Genomic DNA, 23,931 nt, shown 5'->3' with positions numbered 1-23,931 from the left:
AAGAGTAGACTGCAGCTGGAGTCGGTGTTTTAAGAGCCACCACACACAGACGTATCCATGGGCTACAACTGTCGCATTCTTTGTGTTGAGCCATTCCTGAACCAAAGACAACGTCAGAGGTGTCTTACCTGGGCAAAGGACAAAAAGCCAAAGTCATCTTTTCAGAAGAAAGTAAAGAAAATTTAACAGTTCATTTGGAAATCAAGGTCCCAGAGTCTGTAAGAAGAGAGAAGAGGCACAGAATCCAGTGTAAGGTTTGCACAGTCAGTGGTGGTTTGGGGAGTCATATCATCTGCTGGTGTTGGTCCACTGTGTTTTATCAAGTCCAAGGTCAGCAAAGCCATCTACCTGAAGGTTTTAGAGCACTTCATACTTCCATCTCCTGACCAGCTTTATGGAGATGCTGATTTCATTTTCCAGCAAGATTTGGCACCTGCCCACACTGCCAAAAGCACCAAAAGTTGGTTAAATGACCATGGTGTTTGTGTGCTTGACTGGCCAGCAAACTCACCAGATCTGGACCTCATAGAGAATCTATTGGGTATTGTTAAGAGGAAAATGAGAAACAAGAGACCAAAAAAATGCAGATGAGCTGAAGGCCACTGTCAAAGAACCTGAGCTTCCATACCACCTCAGCGGTTCCACAGACTGATCACCTTTCATGCCATGCCGAATTAAGGCAGTAATTAAAGTAAAACTAACTCCTACTAAGTAGAGTACATATACAGTAAATGAACATACTTTTCAGAAGGCCAACAATTCACTACAATTTTTTTTGTCTTATGAAGTATGATAATTTGTTGAGAATTTCTGTGAATTGGTGGGTTTTTGTAAATTTTGAGCCAAAATCATAAAAATTAAAAGAAATAAACACTTGAAATGTATCAGTCTGTGTGTGATGAATGTATATAATATACGAGTTTCACTTTTTGTATTGAAGTACTGAAACAAATCAGCTTTTTAATGATATTCTTATTTATGAGATGCACCTGCATACATATATTTTTTCTAGGGTTTGTGTGTGTATATATATATATATATATATATATATATATATATATATATATATATATATATATATGTATGTATATATATATATATATATATATATATATATATATATATATATATATATATATATATGTATATATATATATATATATATATATATATATATATATATATATATATATATATATATATATATATATATATATACTGTATATATATATCTTAACCTTATTCTTATACTTTGTTATACTATACTTAATACTTATACATTATACTTATTTTATGAATTCTTATTATTATTCTTTATTTATTCATCTTAGAACAGATGAGTATTTACAATTTTTTTAAATAAATTAGTCTTAGTGTTTTTGCATGTTAAAGATGATGCCTACTTCTAAACCAATGGGTCTCAACAGAGAGAGGTTTTCGAAGGTTTCAGACACCTGTGTCAGGCTTACTCACAGCAGACTCATGTATAGTGAGTCACCACCAATTGTTTGGAGTGTGTACGGAAGGCGATAATTTAGAATGTGAGTTTCTACGTTTGGGTGCACATGTTTCAGCGGCACATTTCATTGAAGGAGAGCAAAGCAGCTGAGAAACCCATGGCAACAACTTCACTCCTCCGTGAAACACACCCACAAAGACAAACAAAGAATCTGCATTAAAATAATGAAACGTTGTGTCATGCCACTATGCCGGAAATAATGAGCAGGAATAAAAAATACAGTTTTAACAAATGTCAAGGTTTATCCTGTGTTACTTTACTCTGCAGTTAGAATTGAACAAAAGACCACACTTTAAGCAGTTACCTTTGTCAAAAAAAAATTTGCTATTTAGGAGAAAAACTTTGCAGAAAACATGGCACTCTACTGAGGAATGGAAATAAACCTGAAATTGAGATTGATTTTTCTAACTGTGGTCACCAGAACAACTTGCACCAGTAATGTCACATGACTTCACTTGAAATGACATTAAACCATAAAAATATTGTCTGCATAGAATCTAATATTTTGAGACAAAGTATTTGGGAATAATGTATAATTTTTTTTTTGCAAGCCTATGTTAATACAGTAATATGAAAAATCATAAAAATCATAGCTTTTTTTATTTTTATTACATAAAGTAATACTTAAAATGATTCTAACATTGAATGGGGCAGATATCATCATCTGGCGATTTTCTACCTTGTGTGTAAACAGCTTCAGGCTTTTTATGTTTTTGTCAACGTTCTTTATTTGTCCATCATAGTTACTGAGCGTGTTAGTGTTAATTTGACTGGATGTAAACCAAGTGTCCTTCTCTACACAATCTAACCTAATGAATTATGTTTATAACATACGCTGGCAGTTCCTGCTTTTAGTTATTAGCATATTTGATCTATTCTGAGCACCTATATTTGATGAATGAGTGTTAAAAATTATTCATGAGTGTTTTACTGTCAATTGTGATAGATCATCTAATTTTTACAACAGCACTGTTGGATTTGCAAATTTGACTGGTCAGAAGGTGATTAATGTTCTGTAACTTCAGCTCTGACATTTCAATTCAAATTACACTGACATGATGAAATTTTCTGTAATAAGATGTCTATTTAACATTTATGGAAGGATTTCCACCACGGGAAAGTCATCAGGACAGCAGACCCATCGGTTCCAATTAACATAACGAGCTCTTTATTTATTTTATTACTTTTTAATATACGCTTTATGTGTACCGAATGCAATTTCCTTTTTACGTGCAGTTCAAATATAGGAACGTATAAAGTGGCAGACTGCAAGTTTGTTTAGTCTCTGCCTCGCACTTTGAGCATTATTTAAAAATAATTTTTTAAACATAGTTTTAGTCACATAGTTACACGCAACTTGCAGTGAAATGAAAAAAAAAAAAAAAAAAAAGGAGAAATTCTGAATTCATAGTGCTAGCATTAGCCGCTAGCCACTTCCTGGTTAGCGGGTAACGCTAGTGCTATTGATTCTTTAGCGTTTTATCTCCAGCTTCAATAATTTCTCTTAAAAGTAGAAAATCCTGATAAGTCTGCATATTGAGGGTGTAAATCTACAGAATGAAGGATGGAAGAAATAAAGACATTTGTTTATGCATGCTAAACAAATGTCTTAAGTAGTTGATATATTTACAAAATTAAATAATGTAAATAATAAATAACAATAAATGTAAAAACACACGCTTATTTACACATCTGTATTACCCAAATGGGGGCTAATAAATGTAAACTATTTAATTTTTTCATTTATTAAATTTTATTTAATCAATTACATTTGTGCCAATTGAATCATTACTCAATGTAATCAATATAATAAAGTGTATAGCTGTGGATTTATAAAGTGGATAAAGTGGATTTATTCTTTATATATATATATATATATATATATATATATATATATATATATATATATATATATATATATATTTATACAATTTTATATTATTTAAGCAAGAAGGCATTTTATTTAAAATTGTTTTAAAAATGTAAGCTGTTCAAATGTTAATGATCACAAACATTAATATTAATAAACTGCGTTAATAAAAAATGACAAGCAATTTTGTTTTGCATTTCTTTTGTATACCGTTACACTGTTACGTGTTATTCTCCAGGGATTTTCACACTAAACCCCACTATAGATTTTACACAAAAAAAATTGTGGAAAAACAACATCTTGTTTGTGGTAAGAACAACTTGAGAAACATCTGAGAAGAATGTCCAGATTAGTCTGAGCAGACAGGAAGTGTATAGTAACTAATAATTTATATGCAACCTTGAAGAAATGCATTTTCCGATCCTCAGCTGTCCAGTAGTTAAATTTGTGTTCACTGTTATGTACTTAGATTGTTTTTATTCACTGCTCCTGCTTGTGTAAAACATGTGGCTGCTATGAAGGTTTTTCCTGCTTTGTAAAACTGCTTTGGAGTGTGGGCTGTAAAAGAGCGTGTCAATCGATGAATGTATTGAATAAGGTTCAGTGTGAATGAGGGCTAAATGGGCTTTCTTATGACCTTTGGTCCTCAGTTATGACCAAAACTATACAGCACTGACTAAAATTACTTTTATGGAAATAAACACACGAGATCTTCTCTTTGCGGACTGGAACATTTAAATTTTAATTTTGGATAATTAACGTGCCATTTTTTAATGAATTTATTGAAAGAATGAAACAATAATTTACTTGTAAACAAAATAAAACAATAATAAAAAAAATGTAAAAGACACCAACTGGCGCCATCTACCGTTGCAATGATGTAATTTACAGAACAGTTCTCTTCACGAATCAGAGTCTCGAATAATTTTGGGTGAGCACGTGCCCACAAAAGCCCTATTCCTGGTGTCCTGGGTCTTTCTTTTTTTAGTAATATGTGCATGATGACATGCTGTTCTCCTCACCAAGGGTGCGATCATTTTAGTTACTATATTCTAATCATACAGCTCTTACAAATTGTGTCCATTTTCTTCTTTTAATTTCTCTTTTTTTTTTTTTTGTAGTGTAAAAAGTGCAAAAAAGCTGTAAAATGCACATCTCTTTAACACAGCAGATTTTTTTTTATTACATGCTCTGAGCATCTGAAAAGCTTCATGCAAGTTTTTGGATATTCTGACAGATCACAGCATTTATATTATATAAGAATATTATCATTTGGTCAACATAATGCTAGCCAATTTTGATTACTAATCAGCTGGTGGAAATGTGTAGAGAGAACTGACAACAGACACCAAGGACAATACCACAGTGTGGCGCTGTTTCACCGCAGTCCAGATCTAATTATTTAGTTTACAGAAATAAATAATAAAGCAGTAATACTGACACTGCAGAAGTGTTATTCTATTTACAGTTACTCTTACCTACCTTTTGATCTGTTGATACCACTGAGTTTTGATCACGAGCTAAACGTCATATTATATATAATATATGATTGCTGTCAGTCTAATGGATTATGCTATTGATTCAGTGCTGATAGTAGGAATAATAATAATAATGATTGAATAGACAAGTCACAGACTCAGCAGGCAGTTGTGCAGCACCCTTGCTGGAGTGCATCGGTAATAACTTTATTGCAAAAATACAAGTTCCCTCAGCCCCAAGCATTTACAAATAAGTCCCAAACAGGAAAAACCATTAAAATGATTTTTCATCTTCGAAAAAAATCCATCTCTCTCTGGCTACAGCTGGCATTCAAAGGCTGATATTCATACAGACGTTAATATGTACATATTTAACGATTCGGCAAGAAATCACTTTCATCCTGTTAAAGGAAAGACCAGGGAGGTCTGGAGGAACTCTCACACACAAACACACACACACACACACACACACACACACACACACACACACACACACACACACACACACACACACACACACACACACACACACACACACACACACACACGCACGGCTTTTATCCCAGTCTGACTCTTTGCTGGTTGTTCAGGAGAGTGCGATTTGTTGCATAGCATACTCGTGCACCACCACTGCTACATTCTCAAACACCCTTTAGATGAAAAGGTGGATTAAACAATTAGTAACATGGGCGAGCTTTATAATAGTGCCAATCTTTGGTTGAGAAACAAATTCTGAACTAAAAAAAACCCAAACAAATATTGATAATCTAAGAGCAAGTTTAATCAATCTGTTAGTTAAGCATTTGGAGCCTACTTTTGAATGTGAAATAAATGATCACAATATATGATTATGACCACACAGGTTACACGCTGCAGCAGTCGAACTATACCATGAAATCAAACCTCGGTAGATCAATCTTTCTTACAATATGTCAATAATTATTTATTTATATTACAGTATGCTCGTAGCATAAAGTACCATAAAGTACCTTTTGTGCAAAATGTTCATAAATTGTTGACACTCGTAAGGGCTTCAGGTTATTTCTGCTACATGTGGGTAGCTATCAGGGCAGAACATTCTTTAACTTGTCTTTATAACGGAATAAAATATATATATATATATTTATTTATTTTTTTGCTAAAGAAATGATTACTAAAACTACATGGAATGACTGTGACCCTTCTCTAGGCCAGATGGACTTACTACAGATGCTCAACTACATTGTATCAGCCTCACAGCTACGATATCAGTGTCAATGCAGGTTACAAAAGAAATATAAGAAAGCTTAACTTGGCATATCTCCCTATACAAATGGGAGAACTGTCAATAGAATTGAAATAGCAGTTTGACTCCAGCTTTACACTTCTGAAGTGTACTATACTCGTCTTAATGCAGATAGTAACTACAACCACTAAAATGAGTTAACATTCCATAACGTCATAAAGTAGAGTTTTCTCCATTCCTCTGGATAAATTTGTATGCCATAGTGTTCATATATATATATATATATATATATATATATATATATATATATATATATATATATATATATATAGTTTTTCTTTTACAATAAATTCATTGATTAGTGTATGTTCAGTCAAAAGGAGTGAAGCAGTCTTTGCCTGTAACACTAGACAGAAAACAGGTGTGTGCTACAGGAAATGCCCTTATAAGAGGAAGAAAAGGTCGAGATAGTCCCGTCCGCTCTCCGCACTAGGGCTGCACGGATACATGCGCGCTCTCTGACCGAGCGCCAGAGACGAGAAATGAAGAAATACGAAGAAAAAAAAAAAAAAGTACAGCTCCGTTCACCGTGCTCTTTTTTTTACAGGGTGTGTAAGTTTGTGTGTCAGTCAATAAATCAGTACAAACTATGCGCTACATGTCCATCACCCTACAAAAAGGGAGTCGGATTTTTCTAAAACAGGAGTGAAAGGAGAGAAATCCTTTAAAAATGTCTGAGGAAAAAGATGCACTGTGGTGGGTTTGCTTGAGCTCACCGTGGGGTTTTACATAGGGCGTCGCTGAAGATGGATGGCCTCCCCACACTCTTGCCCACACACACACACAAGTGGGTTATTTCCATTAACTTCTAGAGTTTTGTAGCTAAATAATGCTATGCTACATCTAAACCTAATCCTAACCTTAACTTCAGTATCCAAAAGGAAATATTTTGACTTCTTTCGTTTTTAAAAGAAAAGCTGCATTCGTATAAAAAAACAAAAAAAAACCCCAACATTACCAAATGTCCACACAATGTTAATACTATTAATACTGTATTTGTGTCATTACGGGGACATTTGGTCTAACTATCCGTTAAATGGAGATACACACATACGTTAATCATGTGCAGTAGCTAAATAGACCTCGGATATTGAAATGATATCCGGATGCTGCTGGATCTCGTTGGCATTGCAGCTCCACGCAGTGCGTTTAATTAAGTTAAGTGCTCAGGGTAGAACGGCTCGCTGCAGGAGAGCCCAGGCTCAAAGCCTTTCTTGTACCACAGCATGCTGTTAGCAGCATCCCCCCCCACCCTCTCACACACACACACACACACGCACACACACGCACGCACGCACGCACACACACTAAGCTACTCAGTCCATCACATTACCCCACACAGTGAACTAAACAAGGAAGAAAATACGCTCTGTCCCTCCCTTCACCATGCTGTGGACTGGAAGGAAACACAATTTAACACACTTTAAAACACTGCTATGCAGGACAAAGGCAGGAAGAGAAGGATGACCCAGATCCATTATACATGAACATTAAAAAATAAAAAATAAAAATTCAGAAGCAGAGCAGCCCACCACACTCTGAATGGGAAAAGGTTAAAGGGAGGAAATATTTAAGGAAGACACAGTAGGCATCACACGCCACATGGATCAAGGAAATGATGGGAGCCCATCATGGTCTGAGAAACAGAGGTGGGGCTAAAGCTACATGAGGATTTTGGGCTTCAAGAGAGATCCAGCCCTGTGAGCTGTAAAAACTCCAGTGGACTAGTGTAGCTAAAAGCAAGGGTAGCTGGAATTAATCTCTGTTACAACATTCTAGCAATTACTTCTTTGTATGTGCAGGGATCCTTGCAGGGATCATAAAGATGGAGTGTTGTTGCAGGTGGACACCAAGGGGACTACTGCCCAGGACGCCAGCGGCACAGCTCGATCACATTTCACTGTTGGACTGGGCTTAGCTTGACCCCGGTAAGACACAGCCAGAAACTTGGTGACCCTCTGGACACGTCCTGCAAGGGAGGAGGATGGTCGAATGTGAAAAACAGGATTGAAAGCAATTTGAAGTTGAACCTCATAAAATGCACATAAGAAAAGATTTAATATCAAGAAGCACAATGTAAAACAGGACGACTAGATTCCTGACTCTGAGGCCCAAAGGAATGAAATGAGCATTAGTAAGCAAAAAGCAGTGTGAGAAAAGCCTCTGTGACTCATGGAGGTGAAGAATGAGACAGTTTTACCTTGGGCAGTCCCACAAGACCCAGGCTGAAGCAAGTGAATAGATATGGAAGAGATGAAAGGCATGATGGACACACAGGAGGACTGCATGGGTAAGAGACATGGGCAAGAAGTATGACAAGATTTGCTGCTCATGCAATATTTACACATATGACATATAGACAGGGGGACAAATGTGAGTTTTCACATTTGTTAGACAAAAGGGACAGTCATATAGAATGTGGACACAGGATGGCAGTATAAGTCAGAATGACAGTCAGTATTTATTGTCTGTGTCTCACACACACACACACACACACACACACACACACACACACACACACACACACACACACACACACACACACACACACACACACACACACACACACACATAGTGCACAATGGTCATAATAAGATGCAGCGATGGAAGAAACTCATCATTTTCAACTATAATCGTATAATGACATTATAACGTAACGATATACACCACCCCAAGGAACTGACACTACAGCAGCTGGTTTCATCTGTATATTATCCTTTGTATGTACTCTGGGGTATTTAGAGGAGCTGTTTATTCTATTTAGAGCCCCCTGCTGCCCGAGAGGCAGATTGCAATTGCAATGAGAAACCTAGGAAGTAATTTCCAGGCTATCTTTCTTTTTGGCTTCTCCCGTTAGGGGTCGCCACAGCAGATCCTCCGCACGTTTGATTTGGCACATGTTTTACGCTGGATGCCCTTCCTAACGCAACCCTCCCCAATTTATCCGGGCTTGGGACCGGCACTAAGAGTGGCTGGGGATGGTTCCCTGACCGAGAATCGAACCCGGGTCGCAGCGGTGGGAGCGCTGCATCTTAATTTCCAGGCTATAAACCTAATAAATCCAAATGAAATGTAAAGCTTTGTGGCATTGTTTAAAACATACTATTGTTAACAATATATCAATATATTAGTTTAAGGTTTACTGAGTGCGTCCTTAGCCTGGGCTATTTAATATTAAAGTGATATTTAAACAGTAATATTAATAGTCAAAATGCTGCTGTCTTTATTACGCTAGTGATACTTGTAAAACTCATCAATTGTTTATTTTACGCAAGGTCACAATATGGCTATTGCCATAATTATTATTTTAGGATTTCCAGCCTGGGAATAGCCTAGTATAGTATTTTCTAAAATACAATAACTACAGTACATTGAACAGTAAGATGTTTGTTTACATCGATATGTTTGTTTACATAGTATCTTACAAAAGTGAGTACACCCCTCACATTTTAGCAACCATATCTTCTCAAGGGACAATACTATAGAAATTAAGCTTGGATGTATTTTAGAGTAGTCAATGTACAGTATAGATTTACTGTCCTCTGAAAATAACAACAAAGAGCCACTATTGTCAAAATAACTGGCAACAAAAGTGAGTACACCCTAAGTGATAACAAAAATGTGGTGCTTTGTGTACAATTCTCTCATATTGACCAACGGCTGTTCAACATGGCATCTCATAGCAAATAACTCTGAGGATTTGGGAATTAGTGGATGTTGGATTTCAACATGTACTGAGACTTTCTGAAACAGAACGAGATGCCCTCCATTCAGAAACTGGGCCGGCCGGCAGTTTTCCAACATAATAATGACCCCAAACACACCACCAAGATAACATCTGCCTTGCTGAGGAAGCTGAAGGTGAAGGTGGTGGAGTGGCCAAATATGTCTCCAGACCTGAACCCTAGTGAACACCTGTAGGGCATCCTCAAGTGGAAGGTGGAGAAGCACCATGTGTCTAACATCCAGCAGATCATGAGGTCATTATAAAGGTTCCCAGCAACAACCTGTGCAGCTCTGGTAAAATTTATGCCCAGAAAGATTAAGTCAGTGCTACATAACAATGGTGCTCACAGAATATTGACGAATTGGACACAGTTTTGACATGTTCACGTTGGGTGTACGCAATTTTGTTGCCAGTTATTTAGACAATAATGGCTGTATGTTGAGTTGGGGACAGTATGTCGAGAGGACAGTAAATCTGTACTGCTATAAAATCTGCACATTGACTACTCAGAAATATATCTAATTTCTATAGTATTGTCTCTTGAAAACTACTACTACTACTACTTTTGTTTCGGCTTCTCCGGTTAGGGGTCGCCACAGAGGATCCTCCGCATGTTTGATTTTGCACGTTTTTAGGTTCAGGTTTTTCCTGACCGGGGATCGAAACCGGGCCGCAGCGGTGAGAGCGCCGCATCCTAACCACTAGACCACCAGGGAACCTAGTATTGTCTCTTGAAAAGATATACTAAAATGAAATGTGAGGGGTGTACTCACTTTTGTGAGATTCTGTATTTTGATGAGAATGTCATCAATCGTTAAGCTTTATTTATAGGTAGACGATTTCCATTCTTAATCTGTAGCCTGGAGATGAAATATAATTGAACAAGCCTTTTTGGACATGTGCTATCCGTAGCATTGCTGTAACTATGGTTACCTTGAAAGAGGAGCAAGTGATTTTTCACCTGCTGTATCAAACTCTGTGTTAAGCATGAAACCTGACCCTTTAAATGCGAAACAAAGAAAGACAGGTGAAGCAGAGAGAGAGAGAGAGAGAGAGAGAGAGAGAGAGAGAGAGAGAGAGAGAGAAGAGAGAGAGAGAGAGAAAGCAAGAGAGAGAGAGAGAGAGAGAGAGAGAGAGAGAGAGAGAGAGAGAGAGAGAGAGAGAGAGATACAGAACCATTCTCTAGCATATACATTTAATATCCATCTAAATACATGTATATTTTTGGCAATTTCAGATGCCATCAACAATTGATTAAGGTCTACAGTGCAACAATGCAAAATCGTTTTTCTACAATAATACTGTATATCACCATTGTATGTATATATTGCACCTGTAATTTGTATTTTGAAATATAAGAAAATATAACAACTTGTGAGCTAAACAAACCTCTGTGTAATTTTCTCCTCTAGTAAACACAATTAACACAAACTAATAAACTATAAGTAGAGTTGAGGATCTTGTATTGATTAGGAATGTAAAAGCTACAGCGCTTTTTATTATACTTTTTCAACAACCAGTTAAAAGTGATTACCCTAAGCACTATAAAAGGTCAGCATTATATACCCGTAGTTATCGTGAAATACGACAATAAAATCTCAGTAGTAGGGTTCTTAGGCTTCATCTTGTTATTGTCATAATCACAGTAAAACCTTGAACTATACTGAAATATTGTCAGTGTGAAGCACAAACTGTGGTGATGTGATGTCATTAAACGGCATATACACCAGGGAGTGTCTAAGTGATAAAATCTGATTGGCAGGTAACAGACAGCACACCTATAAACACACACAGACACACACGTGCATGTACACACACTCACGCACTCACACACAGTGAAGTGATAGCACTAAAGTCAGATTTCCAGAGCTCATATTCTATTCCCTCCTCTCGCAGTTCCTTCAAACAGCCTGTCACCTCTAAGCCAGTTTTAGCACCTGTGCTATCCATCTTTGAATTGTAGCTATGAATAAGCTACATTAAGCCCTTGTTTCAAATTTAAAACCTAAATTACTTTAATGAGCAGGTTGAGATTTAGGTCCTTGCAATAGCTTTGAATATGCAGGGAATATTTAGGATAATAAAGGAGCCTTATAAAAGTGTATATATGCATATGCCAATATATATATATATATATATATATATATATATATATATATATATATATATATATATATATATATATATATATATATATATATATATTTATATATATATAGTGTGGAGGATACGTACAAAGCTGCGTGAGATAGCAAGGCGGTCCTGTCTACGTCCGACTGCGGTTCCACTCAGACTGCGAGCGATGCGGCGCAGATGCTCGGGATCATACTTGTCATCCACTGGCTGGATAGAGAAAAACAAACACATGAGCTGCTCCCAAACACAGTGAAAAAAGGAACAACCGAAACTGTCATAAGGAAATAAAAATAAATTTGAAGTCACCTAGAATAACTTTGCACAAAGCAATATAACCCACTGCTGGAAGCTAATTGGTTTCTAATGTGCCATTTAAATGCATTTTCTATTTGCCAGGCAGATTTTTATTAGTGTTTGAGCACTTAGTATTGAGCACTTTTCTTGTGATATTTAGTAGTCTTAATTATTATTCTAAAATAAAAAATAATAGATAATATTTACAATAATAATTAAAAAAAACAATCCCTTTATGAGCTTTTAACTGTTAGTATAGTTTATTTTCCACATTAAAGTCAAGGCCAAATTTATACAACATTACAAATTAGTATGAATCTGAATATAATAAAAAATAAAAATAAAAAAAAATTTACATTTAGACAGAAACAAAAAAGTGTACATGTACACGCAGCGGAGAATGCGTCCTGTGCGAGTGTCTCACCATGTCTGTGTGCACAATGGAGCTGCGTGAGCCTGGTGCTCCAAATGCAGTTCTCTCTAGTTCAGCCGTGGGGGTCTGTGATCGTCCCACCCCACAGACATGCTGACGCGCTGCAGGAGTCACTAAAAAAGACAAACGAATTACAACACAGTGCAACATTCCACCACTCTAATACAAAACTGACATGTTTCACAAACCACTAACTTTGTCAGGTAAATCTTGTGTCAAAATAAGCCCCAAACCTACCATATACAGTAATCCCCCACTTCACCACGGTTCTAATCTCGCGCCCCGGCTTATGGCGAAATTGCATTTGCCACATAACTAATTAGTTTGGCTGATTTTCCCGGTCTCTCGCGGATAACACCATAGACCCTAAAACTTATAGGGAATTGTTTTTATGGAGTTTTATGTTGAAATAATAACATTTATTTATAAGAAAATCATTATTAAGTATAAAATTAAGTAGAAAGTTAATACAGTACAGTACTGTATATATAAAATAGCATTTTTGGGGTGGAGTCCGTTTATTGTCCGTTTATTGCGGTTTTTCGTTTATCGCGGTTTTTCGTTTATCGCAGGCGGTTTTGGAATGTAACGAACGTTGAAACGAGGGATTATCATAGGTCATAGTTATATAATAAACATGAGCAAAACTTGTTTATCTTTTTTTAATGCTTAATGTTGTGTTTTTTATAATCTGTAAAGTAAATAGACACCTGGTTTTCCAACAGCCGGACTAAGATGACTGCCTGCTCGCAGACTAGCCTGGTACAGCGAGTCCAGCTCCGAAAGCTCCTTCTCTTCATACTCTGTAGCCTCAGCTTCCAGTTTTGGCTCAAATTGAGAGCTGGCAAACTTTTTGATACTCTTGTTCCTGGAGCTCATTGGACTATGTGGTGGGCCGTTCCATCCATGTGAGCGTGGAGACATAGTGGGTCTAATGAAGTGACTCTGATCTGGTGGGGTCTCATGGGGCGTGACCACGGCATCAGGGCGGTCCAGGCTCCAGGAGGACCAATGACGAGCTGTGATGGAAGGAGGGGTGTGTCTGGGGCTGGAGCAAGATATCACAGGTGGGGAAGGGAAGGGAGGATTGCGTAAAGGTTGCCAGACAGGGCTTCTGGGGTGTTCCTGTACACTCTTTTTCGGGTGAGGCAATGTGTTTGCAAAATTTAGATTGGAGCTGTCAGAAGTGCCCCACCACAGGGATGGAGCAGGGGATGTAGAGGAGGAAGCTAAAGGCTGCTGGTGCTGGGAAAGCTCTTCGTCTTCATCCAGAACACCCCAGAATTCCAGGGGGAGAGATGGCAGAGAGATGGCCAGGTGCTTATGGATGGGTCTGATCTGCCCGCCTGAGGCCTGCAGGACATCGGAAAGTTTCACTCCACCCCATTCAGTATCTTTCAGCGCCTGATCACTTCCTTGAGTACGGTCTTGTGGGCGTGGCTGATTTATGGTAGTGTGGGGAGTGTTAAGTGACTTTAGTGAATTAGAAGAGGTAAGTGGCTTCGTCTGAGCAGGAGGTGGCGTGCCAAGGGATGCGTCTTGATTGACTTCCCACACCTCCTCCTGATTGTCTGTCAGCAGTATTTGGACCGAGCCAGGCTGTTCACTACAAAAACAAAAAGACAATATCCAATTGAGTTTCCTCAAATAAACAGTGACAAACACTGACGAGGTCAGCGACTAGTTACTAAAGAAGATAAAACTTTGACATTTTAGAAAATTGTGGATTCTGTTTTTAATTTTGCATTCCATTATTTGCATGAGTAGTCTGTTGTCAGCCCTTTAAACCTTGAAGAGAAAGAAGTCATTTTTCAAACCCAGTTTTGTATCATTTTGTTTTTAATTGTGAAAAGATTTATGAGACGACTAAAGGCGATTTTTTAAGGCACTTTGTCATCAAGAGACCAAGCTCAAGGAGACGTGAGGCAGTTTCATCCTGGTTAACATGACATACATACGTACGAACACACACACAGACACACACAGACACACACAGACACACACACACACACACACACACACACACACACACAGAGTGTACAGAATGACCTTAACCTTATTTTCATGCCACTGTATGAAGCAGAAGATTTAAAGTAGAAATAAATATGCCTATAAACTTTACTGTCCATTTATCAACAGGACTAAATGGCTGATTGGATCCAGAATGGTACCCACATGCTTAAACTGTTATCTTAAAATGTTAAAACGCACACCAGGCAGTATTTAAATTCCTCTTCCATCTTCATATGGTGTTTAGAAGGTGTTTCTTAGAACTAATAAAGCAGTGGTAAAGCTAATTATCATGGATCAATGCACAAATAACTAACATCAATGAGACAATTTTAATGCTATAACCCAGCTCCAAGCTTTGGTAGAGGAAGCCCCACATTAAGGATGTGCTAGAGAAAGCCATGACTAAGAGGAAAATCCATGTTCGACAAGAAGCGTTTAGGAGCCTGCAAGTGTACTTAAAGTGCGACTCATTTAGCCTGCATGCTCCAGTGCTGATTGGTGCAGTCAGTGAAGTACGAGTGCAAACATTTCTGATGGATGTTGTAGCGCACCGACTCCCTGTAAATATTCCTCTAGCAGCACGTTAGCTAATTACCCAGGGGGCTTCGGCCGGGTCAGCTCATACATCACATCAGCACTTCTGATCAATAAGGACGAATAAGAGTAGAAAAAAAGTGGGCAGTGAAATAACCACACTGTATTGATCACACTGCAGCATCCCCCGCTGACTGCAGTGCCGGTTCCCCTGTAATGTGACTATCATCTGACAAGAGCGGCAGCAAGCACCGCAGATTCCATAATAAGCCCAGGGCTATAATGAAAGTAGCGGCTGTGCTGAAAGTGATGTGCTGTCCTCTTGACTAAGCTGTGCTGGCAGCGTGGGTGGCTGACCTCTGCTTCTCGAGAAATCTTTACCCGTCTTATAGCCCCAAATCCACTAGGAATCTTACAACCACACAAGTGATGCAAAAATAAACTAAAGTTATAGTATGTGAGGGAGTGGTGTAAAAATGTAGTACATTTTCGAAACTGGAGTGTGAGTGCATATACAGAGTATTACAGTTTCTGCAGTGCTTCTGTTTTAGTTAAGATGCAGAGAACAGTGAAAAAGTTTACATGCACACTTTTCCCCTTCCTTTTTTAGTCCTACAGCAATTAATACAAATATGTGCATATAAACATTATGCTGTCTGAATCTTAACAACACAGTTTTTACAGTGATGGGCTTGAGAACACTGTGTAAAACAGTTTGCTGTTACTAGTGCAGGAGTGCAAGCATGCAGACATCACATTATCATTACTATTAAAATGATCTGTGACATGCTGGGTTTGTTCATTCATTATACACTTATTTATTTTCAGAGATGAAACAACCTGTATTCATGGCTTAATGAACTCCCAAACATTCTCCTCATACTTGGACACTGCTTTATTAATTCATCTTCAAACCAAATAATTCAAGTCAAGCCAGGAATACCAGGCGAAAATATGATTGGGAGTTGGGGGAAGGGGCAAGGCTTCCTAGGGGTTTCTGTACATATAGGGGAGTTACACCTATACACCTGCACAGCTGTCCATTGCTGATATACATGTTGATTAGCTCAGGTCCTTATTATATTGGTAGAACTGATGTTTCAGACTGCTTACTCAGCAGTAGCAAGAAGTGTTAGGGTGTTTCCAAATTGCATATTCATGAATCCAGTATCTCTTTTTGTTCTCTGGAGTTTTGACTGTCCAGTGACATTTCATACATTTAATATCAGATAAAGTAAAAACTTATTATTACATTTTTTTCAGAAACAATTCCTAGTTGACTTTGATATGACAGAGACACAAGCAACATAACAGCACCCGCTCTTCAAGGCATGCGAACATAAGAACACACAGCATCTCTCTTTTGATCTCAAAACCTTTGGCATCTGTTTCTTAGATGAAAACACAGACAGAAGGGAGCAGGCTGAGTGTTTTGGATAGGCAATAAGCCGGACACACACAGGGGAGGAGACAGTGGAGGTACCTGCGAGGCCCCTGTGGGCGGATGGGCTCCTGCGGCTGCTCTTGCTGTTGCTGCTGCTGCTGAATGCGCTGTTGTAGGCCTCGAGCTCTCCTCATGCATTTTTGCAGCTTGGCGTCAGCAGCCATAGTCCTGCTATGAGTGTTAGCACTGCCCTCATGCATGGAAAATCTTAGTTTAGCTACAAAATGTAGAAAAGAAAAGGAAAGAAAAACACAACAAAAAAAGGGAAGAAGAAAGGAAAGTAAGCAGAAAGAAGAAGAAGAAGACAAAAACAAAGAAAAGAAAAAAGGAAAGAAAAGGAATGCAGAAAAGAAAAAAGAAAAGAAAGAGCTGAGTTATGAGGGGCCCGCATGCACACCATTTTGTTGTTATAGAAACGACAGTAGTGAGTTTTGAAAAAAGAAGAGAGGAGGTGAGGGGAAATCGCCCAACTTCCACCATCCAAGAGCGTGGCCTAGGCTGTGTTCAATAGGCAAAGCTTTGCACACTGTTTTATCACAACAGCCTTAACTACATAACAAACCCAGTAAAATGAATATGGACTGTTTGATCTCCTATAAGAAGAAATCTTGTGCAGGGTTTTGCTCACTGAACATACCCATTTCATATGAGTGACATGTCAAGTAAGACTAAAGGAGGTATGGAGAAGCACAAGGCTGTCCTGGTGTCCCAACAGGAGAGAACCCAATAATAACCATACTCCTAGGAAAAGTAGCTCTTTTTTAGTAAGGCTGCATTATAACATATAAAGTGATCACAAAACTTTTGCTCAATATTAAAATTAAAATTTTTCATTATAATATCTGCAATGCACTGTTCTAAAATGGACTGGCATTCCTCAAAAATAGTTGTGGCATCTCTTACTAAAAAGAAAAATGTTGGGGCTGTCAAAATTAATGCATGATTTATGCTGCGCGTATTTCTGTTTGACCATTTTTATTGAAAAATATAAAAAAATATATATAAAAGAAGCAACATTTAAACCTTCAACGCAACACACATTTATTCACAACTTCCTTTATTTACTAAGATATGTCATTAAACATTTGTTTTATTGATGCACAAAGTCTCCAATCAAGCACCAAAATATTCCATGATACACACATCTGGCAATTAAAACCGTCCGTGTGGAAACATAGCAAAGGTTCCGTTTGGTGTCCTGACTTACGTAATTAAAACACCATAATTACTTTAAAACATATACAAGAATATTTGGTCTTTATGCTCTATGTTAAGTTTGGTTTTAAATGAAAGGACATTAATCATGAAAGTTGCAATTATTCACGAGTTAACTCATGACACAGTTAACATATAAATATATACAAACATATATATAAATATATAAAGAGCATTAAATTGGGTACTGTGGTTATATACTTATAGTTTTATATATAGTTATATTTAGTTATATATAACTATATATACAGTATATATACAGTATGTATATATATATATATATATATATATATATATATATATATATATATATATATATATATATATATATATGGCAGCAAGTGAACAAGAGGATTTGTTTCCCAGTCTGCAGTAATCAGTATCTATTAAAACTGGTCCAGAGGATGGAACATTGGTGAACCGAGCTACTGAGCTTAAATTGCTGAAATTAAAGTTGTTAATGCTCAACGGGTCAGGACTGTTTTGGCATCAAAAAGGAAGACCAGCACAATATTAGGCAGGTTGTCATAAAGATATGCCTGATCAGATACTATATATATATATATATATATATATATATATATATATATATATATATATATATATATATATATATATATATATATATATACAGAGTACATGCACAGAATTAAAATAACTATATCAGCATTCCATAACAGTACCCAATCTCATGCACAATTAAATTACATGATGCATTGCACAATAAATGTAAGTCTTGCTGACCAATATCATAATTCGGGTTAATTATTTCAAACAAAATCACGATCACAATTAAAATGTAAATTATTTTGCAGCCTTACAGTTTAGAACTATTTTTATAACGGTATTATTTTTCTCTTAAGCAGTACAAAGTCATTGTTAGTTATTCACACATCTTTAACAGAAGATGATTAGGTTGCTCTCCTGTCTGCAGCTGTTACATGGAAAATGGCATGGGGGTGTTGCTATGGCTCCCTGAAACTTGTTTTATTCAAGCCTGAAAGATCATTAATTCTGCCTTTCATAAATGTGCTATTTTCAGTATTTAAGGCTGTCAACACCAGCTGCTCTTTGGTTCAGTGTAACTGCTGCTGACGTTCCCCTCTCAAATCTGAGCTGAGAGAGACAGGCGAGGGGACAGGAAGGACAGGAGGGGTTTGGGCCAGCAGCGCGACACACATACGCACACACACACAGCAAGCAGGAGCACAGCTGGAATAAACACACTGATGCACAGACAGGGAGACACACAAAGAGGCGGAATGAAAGGAAAAGACAGACAGACAGACAGACAGACAGACAGACAGACAGACAGACAGACAGACAGACAGACAGACAGACAGACAGACAGACAGACAGACAGACAGACAGACAGACAGAGAGGGACCAAGGAAGAGAGAGTACCACTTATGGACTACAAGGTCACAGCAGAAGTCCTTAATCTGGGCCATTTATCTGAAAGAACTGGCTACAGTTTTCCACTACATTGAAGTCATCACCTCTGAGACTGAGCTTTAGCTTTTCAGAGCCTAAAAACTCGATGACTTTGACAGGGTTTAGGGTGTTAGACAGGCAAGACAGAATGGGACAAGGGTTTCAAAAAGCTATATTTATACAACCTGGCTTTTCCCTTTCCTGCAGGACACACACACACACACACACACACACACACACACACACACACACACAAAAACAAAGCAGAAAAGGGAGGGACATAGAGTGTTTGCTGACCTGGATAGCAGTTTGTGAGTTGGGCGTGGTATAAATAGCTTGGTGGCGTGTTTTGCCTGGCTTAAAAAATTATTCTTCCTTAATTAATCATGCAGTTCTATGAACAAAATGCTGGCAACAGAACTCTGAGTGAAAAAAGCCAGTCTAAAAATATGACAAACTGATCCAGACAAGACTAATATTTGGTGGGCCTTGGTTTCTTTGCTGTGTGAACAGACCTGTACGAAATATCATAAAAAGTGACAGAATTGCATAGAGCACTTACCATGTGCGTTCCAAAAAAAAAATTGTTCATATAGCATCCGATTAATACGAACAGGTGTTTACCTTTGTACAATTAAATAGTTTATTGCTTAAATGAAATTTTCAATCTTAAACTCAGCAACAGGAAGCACATTTACAAAGTTAGGAATGATGACCATCTGCTGCTCTTGAAATTAATGTCCTGTTGCAATTGCTCAATTTATCTTGAATGTTGAGTACTATATTTTAATATTAATAAGGCTACACTGCCTAGCATATTAGCATCAGTGGTGTGTCCAGGTTTTAATGCACGGGGTGGCAGAATATTGCATCGGATATAGTTTAACTTTAACTGGCCATAGAAACATATACACATTGACAATCACAAATTCTGAACATATGAGATTTTTTGTGCACCTGCAACAGATGCTAATACCCATTAAATACAGATAAAAAACAAGTATGCTTTATCTAGCATATGCAGTCATTTACTTGTGACACTGTACGAGATGATCTCAGCAAAGCCCTAATTTTCCATAACAAACTGTGATGTTATGCTCTTAGATTATACAGTATAGATGTCAGTGGTTAAAGAAAATGACTGTGTTTTGTTTTTCATCGTTCAGGTCGATCCATGTGCAAAATTCTATAATAATAACAGGTCTAATAGTATAAATGGTAGTTATGTCTGGAGAAAACCTTTAAAAGGCAAAAAAAAAAAAGACATTGCAGCTGTTTAACATAAAGGAAGGCATGGAACACCATTTCCTCAAAGCAAGCTTTATATAATAAGGATATTATAATATTGTATATTGTATATTATGTATATAATATTGTATACCTGCATAAGGGGTCAGACATTTATGCTGGGAAAGTTATATTAATTTATTTGTATTTCTACATTTACATTTATGGTATTTGGCAGATGCCCTTATCCTTACAATTTACAATTATCTAATATATACATCCGAAAAAGTTGAGGGTTAAGGTCCTTGCACAAGGACCCAGCAGTGGTAACGTGGTGGTGTTTGGATTTGAACTTGTGACCTTCTGAACCAAAGTCCAATGCCTTAACTACTGAGATACCACATCCTCATCCCCATGACACCACATGATCTACCACCACATGATCGCCATGACACTAAATGCACACCAGTCATGATGTTAGATTATAGATTCTAATGCTGTCTTACACATACAGAGACTGATAAGCAAATAATCACTGCAAATGTGAACATAGCATATGACTTTATGACTTAATATTCTAAGAATTGTTTTATAAAGTGTATTTTAATTTGCAACAAAGAAATTGGGCCAGAAATCATACACTGTAATTGTGGCTTAACCATATATGATCAACAAGAAAGCTACTTGACATTGAATTATCACCCAAATTTGCTTTTTGAAGTTTTTCCAAGAAAATTAAATTAATGTCAAATATTAAATACAAAGCATCCTAGCCTTTTCTTCAATTTCTAAATTCTATACTTTTTAACCTGAACCAATTTAATAAAGTTTAAACTAAAATGTTTACAGTACATTCACCTTGCAGTCTAAATGCTCTTTATGTAAATCATTCAAAATGCCTAAAAGGTTATGAGCTACTAAATAACATGGAATCTGCATCAATTTCAATGTCAAAAAGAGTAGAAACTGGAATAACATGAATATTTTTAGCCTGTTGCACATCACTGGCTAAGCCTCTAAAGACCGAACTGCAAGTGATGCAAGCTGTGGTTACTATGTCTGGTAGAAAATTAGTTTAAGGATAGATTTGCTTCTGGACATCCATGGTTAGCCCATCTTAAGTTAAGAAGCTGATGTAAAAAAAAGTTTTTTGATAACCCTTTCCAGGAACCACTTCAACACCACAGCTTCCTTCCACAGCTTCCTTCTATCAGTGGCAGCACTAATTCACCAAGCCTGAGTAATACATGAGTAATGCAGTAGCTTAAAAAGAGAGTGAGAGACAGTCAGGTTGAGGAAGAGAAAAGGATGATAAACAGAAGGAAAGGACAAACGTTAGGACAGGTACAGAGGGGAAAGCGGAAAGCAGACAAATGCAAGCAGACAGCTGTGGGGCAGGAGGCAACATTGGTGGGAAGGGTGGGCGTGTTTTGCGCTAATACTAGGAACAGCAGGCAGGGGCACAGTTACCATTACTTACACACAATGTGGCGCAAGAGTGCCAGGGCGGTGGCTGGGTCTCCAGCCTGCTCCAGGCGCAGCGACTGCTCTAACAGAGCATCCGCCTCTGCCAGGCAGCACTTAAAACTGCACCCCTTCCCTGCAATTAACACACCAAGGCCAGGCTGCTGAAAACATGCACGCACACACACGCTGCCTGTGGCACGCCAGCGAGCCCCTGAGACACACATAAACCTCGCCACTATATGCAGAAACAAAAGATGCAAAAGTATCACCAGTAGAGATGCACCCAGGTAGCTGCACAAAGACATAGAAGCATGCACTCGTACTGAGAAACACACCGTGTTACAGTTAGGACTACTGAACAAATCAAGAGCTGTCTTAATAAAATATGAATACTAGTAAATATAGTATTGCTTCAGTCTCTTGATGATCCTAATGTGCTGCAGGGCTCAACTCTCACTGTACAAACATGTACAGGACAGGGAAACACCTGGACAGACGTTTGGTTCACTCCTGGGAACTTTCAGGTGTCGGTCCAGGTGTTCATCCCTTTTCCTGTTCCTTTCTGGTTATTTACTTCCTCTCCCACTAGGGCATCCCAAATACAGTAACCCAGCTACTGAACCCAGAGAGAGGAAGTACGCAGAAATGCACACCCCAATACAACCAACAACAGAATTATTGGCAACTTTCAAGTAATTAGTGGTGAAATTGCAGCTTTAAGCTCCAAGCTTCCTGGTTCCAACCTGAGCTCAAGTTACTATGGATGTAGACTGCAGTTACTGTATGGGTTTTTTAGCACGTTTTACTGGTCCTCCAACCTAATAAAAGCTGGAAGGCAGACTGGTGTGAAATACACACTTTTCCTTTATTGATCGTGACCCTGACCAGGATAAAACATTTAAGATGGATAAATGAATTACAGTTGAAAAGTAGTATAGTGAAAAGACAGTTTAATTCTTGCACTGAGAAAGTATTAAGTTTAAAAGCTGAATTTATTGTCACTTTACATTTCCTAGTGCACTTGCATGTGGCCAAAAGTTGAAATATGATTAATTCAGTGCTTTGACTTGTTTCTTGCCGAATGGTTAAAACTTTATGTGGATCTTTGACTTGTTTCAAACATAATAACATGCTTTTAACCAGGAAATATACTTGCAAGGATCACTGTATTTATTTTTTTTGATTTGTTTAATTTCATTAAAGGTGCCAATAATTTTGAAGTTGACTAAACAAGTACAATCCCTAAATTTTTGTCATTGAGCGAGCAGTCTTTCATCTGTGTCCTGATAACAAAACTGTTTTATGTAACTGGCAGGAACAGTTGTCTGTCGCCTGTCCTGTGTGGTATTTACCCTGGTGTTGGAGTTCATCCAGGTCCATAAACTTGCTGGGTTTGGGATTGAAGCCCATGGCTGCCTCTCTTTCCTTTTCTTTCTTTCTCTGGAGCTCCTGCTGCCTTGCTCTGCGGGCCACCTCCTCCTGCAGCTCGTCAAGTTCACTGCGGCCCTCCCCTGCACACACACACATGTGCGTACACACATACATACATGAATATATATTCAGGTTTCTAAGCACTTAGTAGTTTCAATAGGCAGTGAATGCTGGCATTTGCTGCAGTTACCCAGATTTACAGGGCTGCTGCTCCAGCTTGGTGATCGCATGTCTTGCAAAATGGCACTGCTGCTCTTGGATTTTGGCACCGTTCGCCAGGATGGCCCTGACGTCATCTGCTTTTTACTGCTGGCCTCCCTGAGGTGAGAACAAGAGGGTAGCCAGGAGTGAAACAAATGAGGATCACAGTCTGACACTTTATATTTATATACTTTATAGACAGTAATATTGTTCTGCATTCATG

At 37.8% G+C, this 23,931-nt stretch overlaps 2 protein-coding genes across 6 annotated transcripts in view; one reads left to right on the top strand and one right to left on the bottom strand.

The window, feature by feature from the left end:
* Nucleotides 1-6,414: 6,414 nt before the first annotated feature.
* The window catches only part of usp54b (ubiquitin specific peptidase 54b), a 121,995-nt gene continuing 104,478 nt past the window's right edge, over nt 6,415-23,931 (bottom strand). For 4 of the 5 annotated variants that reach the window (XM_083556446.1, XM_083556445.1, XM_083556444.1 and 1 more), the window contains 8 exons: nt 23,698-23,825; nt 23,429-23,587; nt 22,090-22,209; nt 16,773-16,950; nt 13,453-14,348; nt 12,734-12,855; nt 12,115-12,222; nt 6,415-8,121 (listed from right to left, as the gene is read on the bottom strand). In XM_083556446.1, coding sequence (XP_083412572.1) covers nt 8,050-8,121; nt 12,115-12,222; nt 12,734-12,855; nt 13,453-14,348; nt 16,773-16,950; nt 22,090-22,209; nt 23,429-23,587; nt 23,698-23,825 — 1,783 coding nt within the window. In that variant the 3' untranslated portion in view covers nt 6,415-8,049. The remainder of the gene's footprint in view (nt 8,122-12,114; nt 12,223-12,733; nt 12,856-13,452; nt 14,349-16,772; nt 16,951-22,089; nt 22,210-23,428; nt 23,588-23,697; nt 23,826-23,931) is intronic. The other variant, XM_083556447.1, reaches the window with a different exon arrangement.
* The window catches only part of LOC310734505 (intelectin-like), a 147,877-nt gene continuing 140,646 nt past the window's right edge, over nt 16,701-23,931 (top strand). The window contains exon 1 of the mRNA XM_083556637.1: nt 16,701-16,704. The gene's annotated coding sequence lies outside the window, so the exon portion shown is untranslated. The remainder of the gene's footprint in view (nt 16,705-23,931) is intronic.

The sequence above is a fragment of the Silurus aristotelis genome (assembly GCF_946808225.1).
Source record: "Silurus aristotelis genome assembly, chromosome: 12".
Taxonomy (NCBI): Eukaryota; Metazoa; Chordata; class Actinopteri; order Siluriformes; family Siluridae; genus Silurus; species Silurus aristotelis.
The sequence above is the reverse complement of the archived record's forward strand: the minus strand, read 5'-3'. Positions and strand labels throughout refer to the sequence as shown.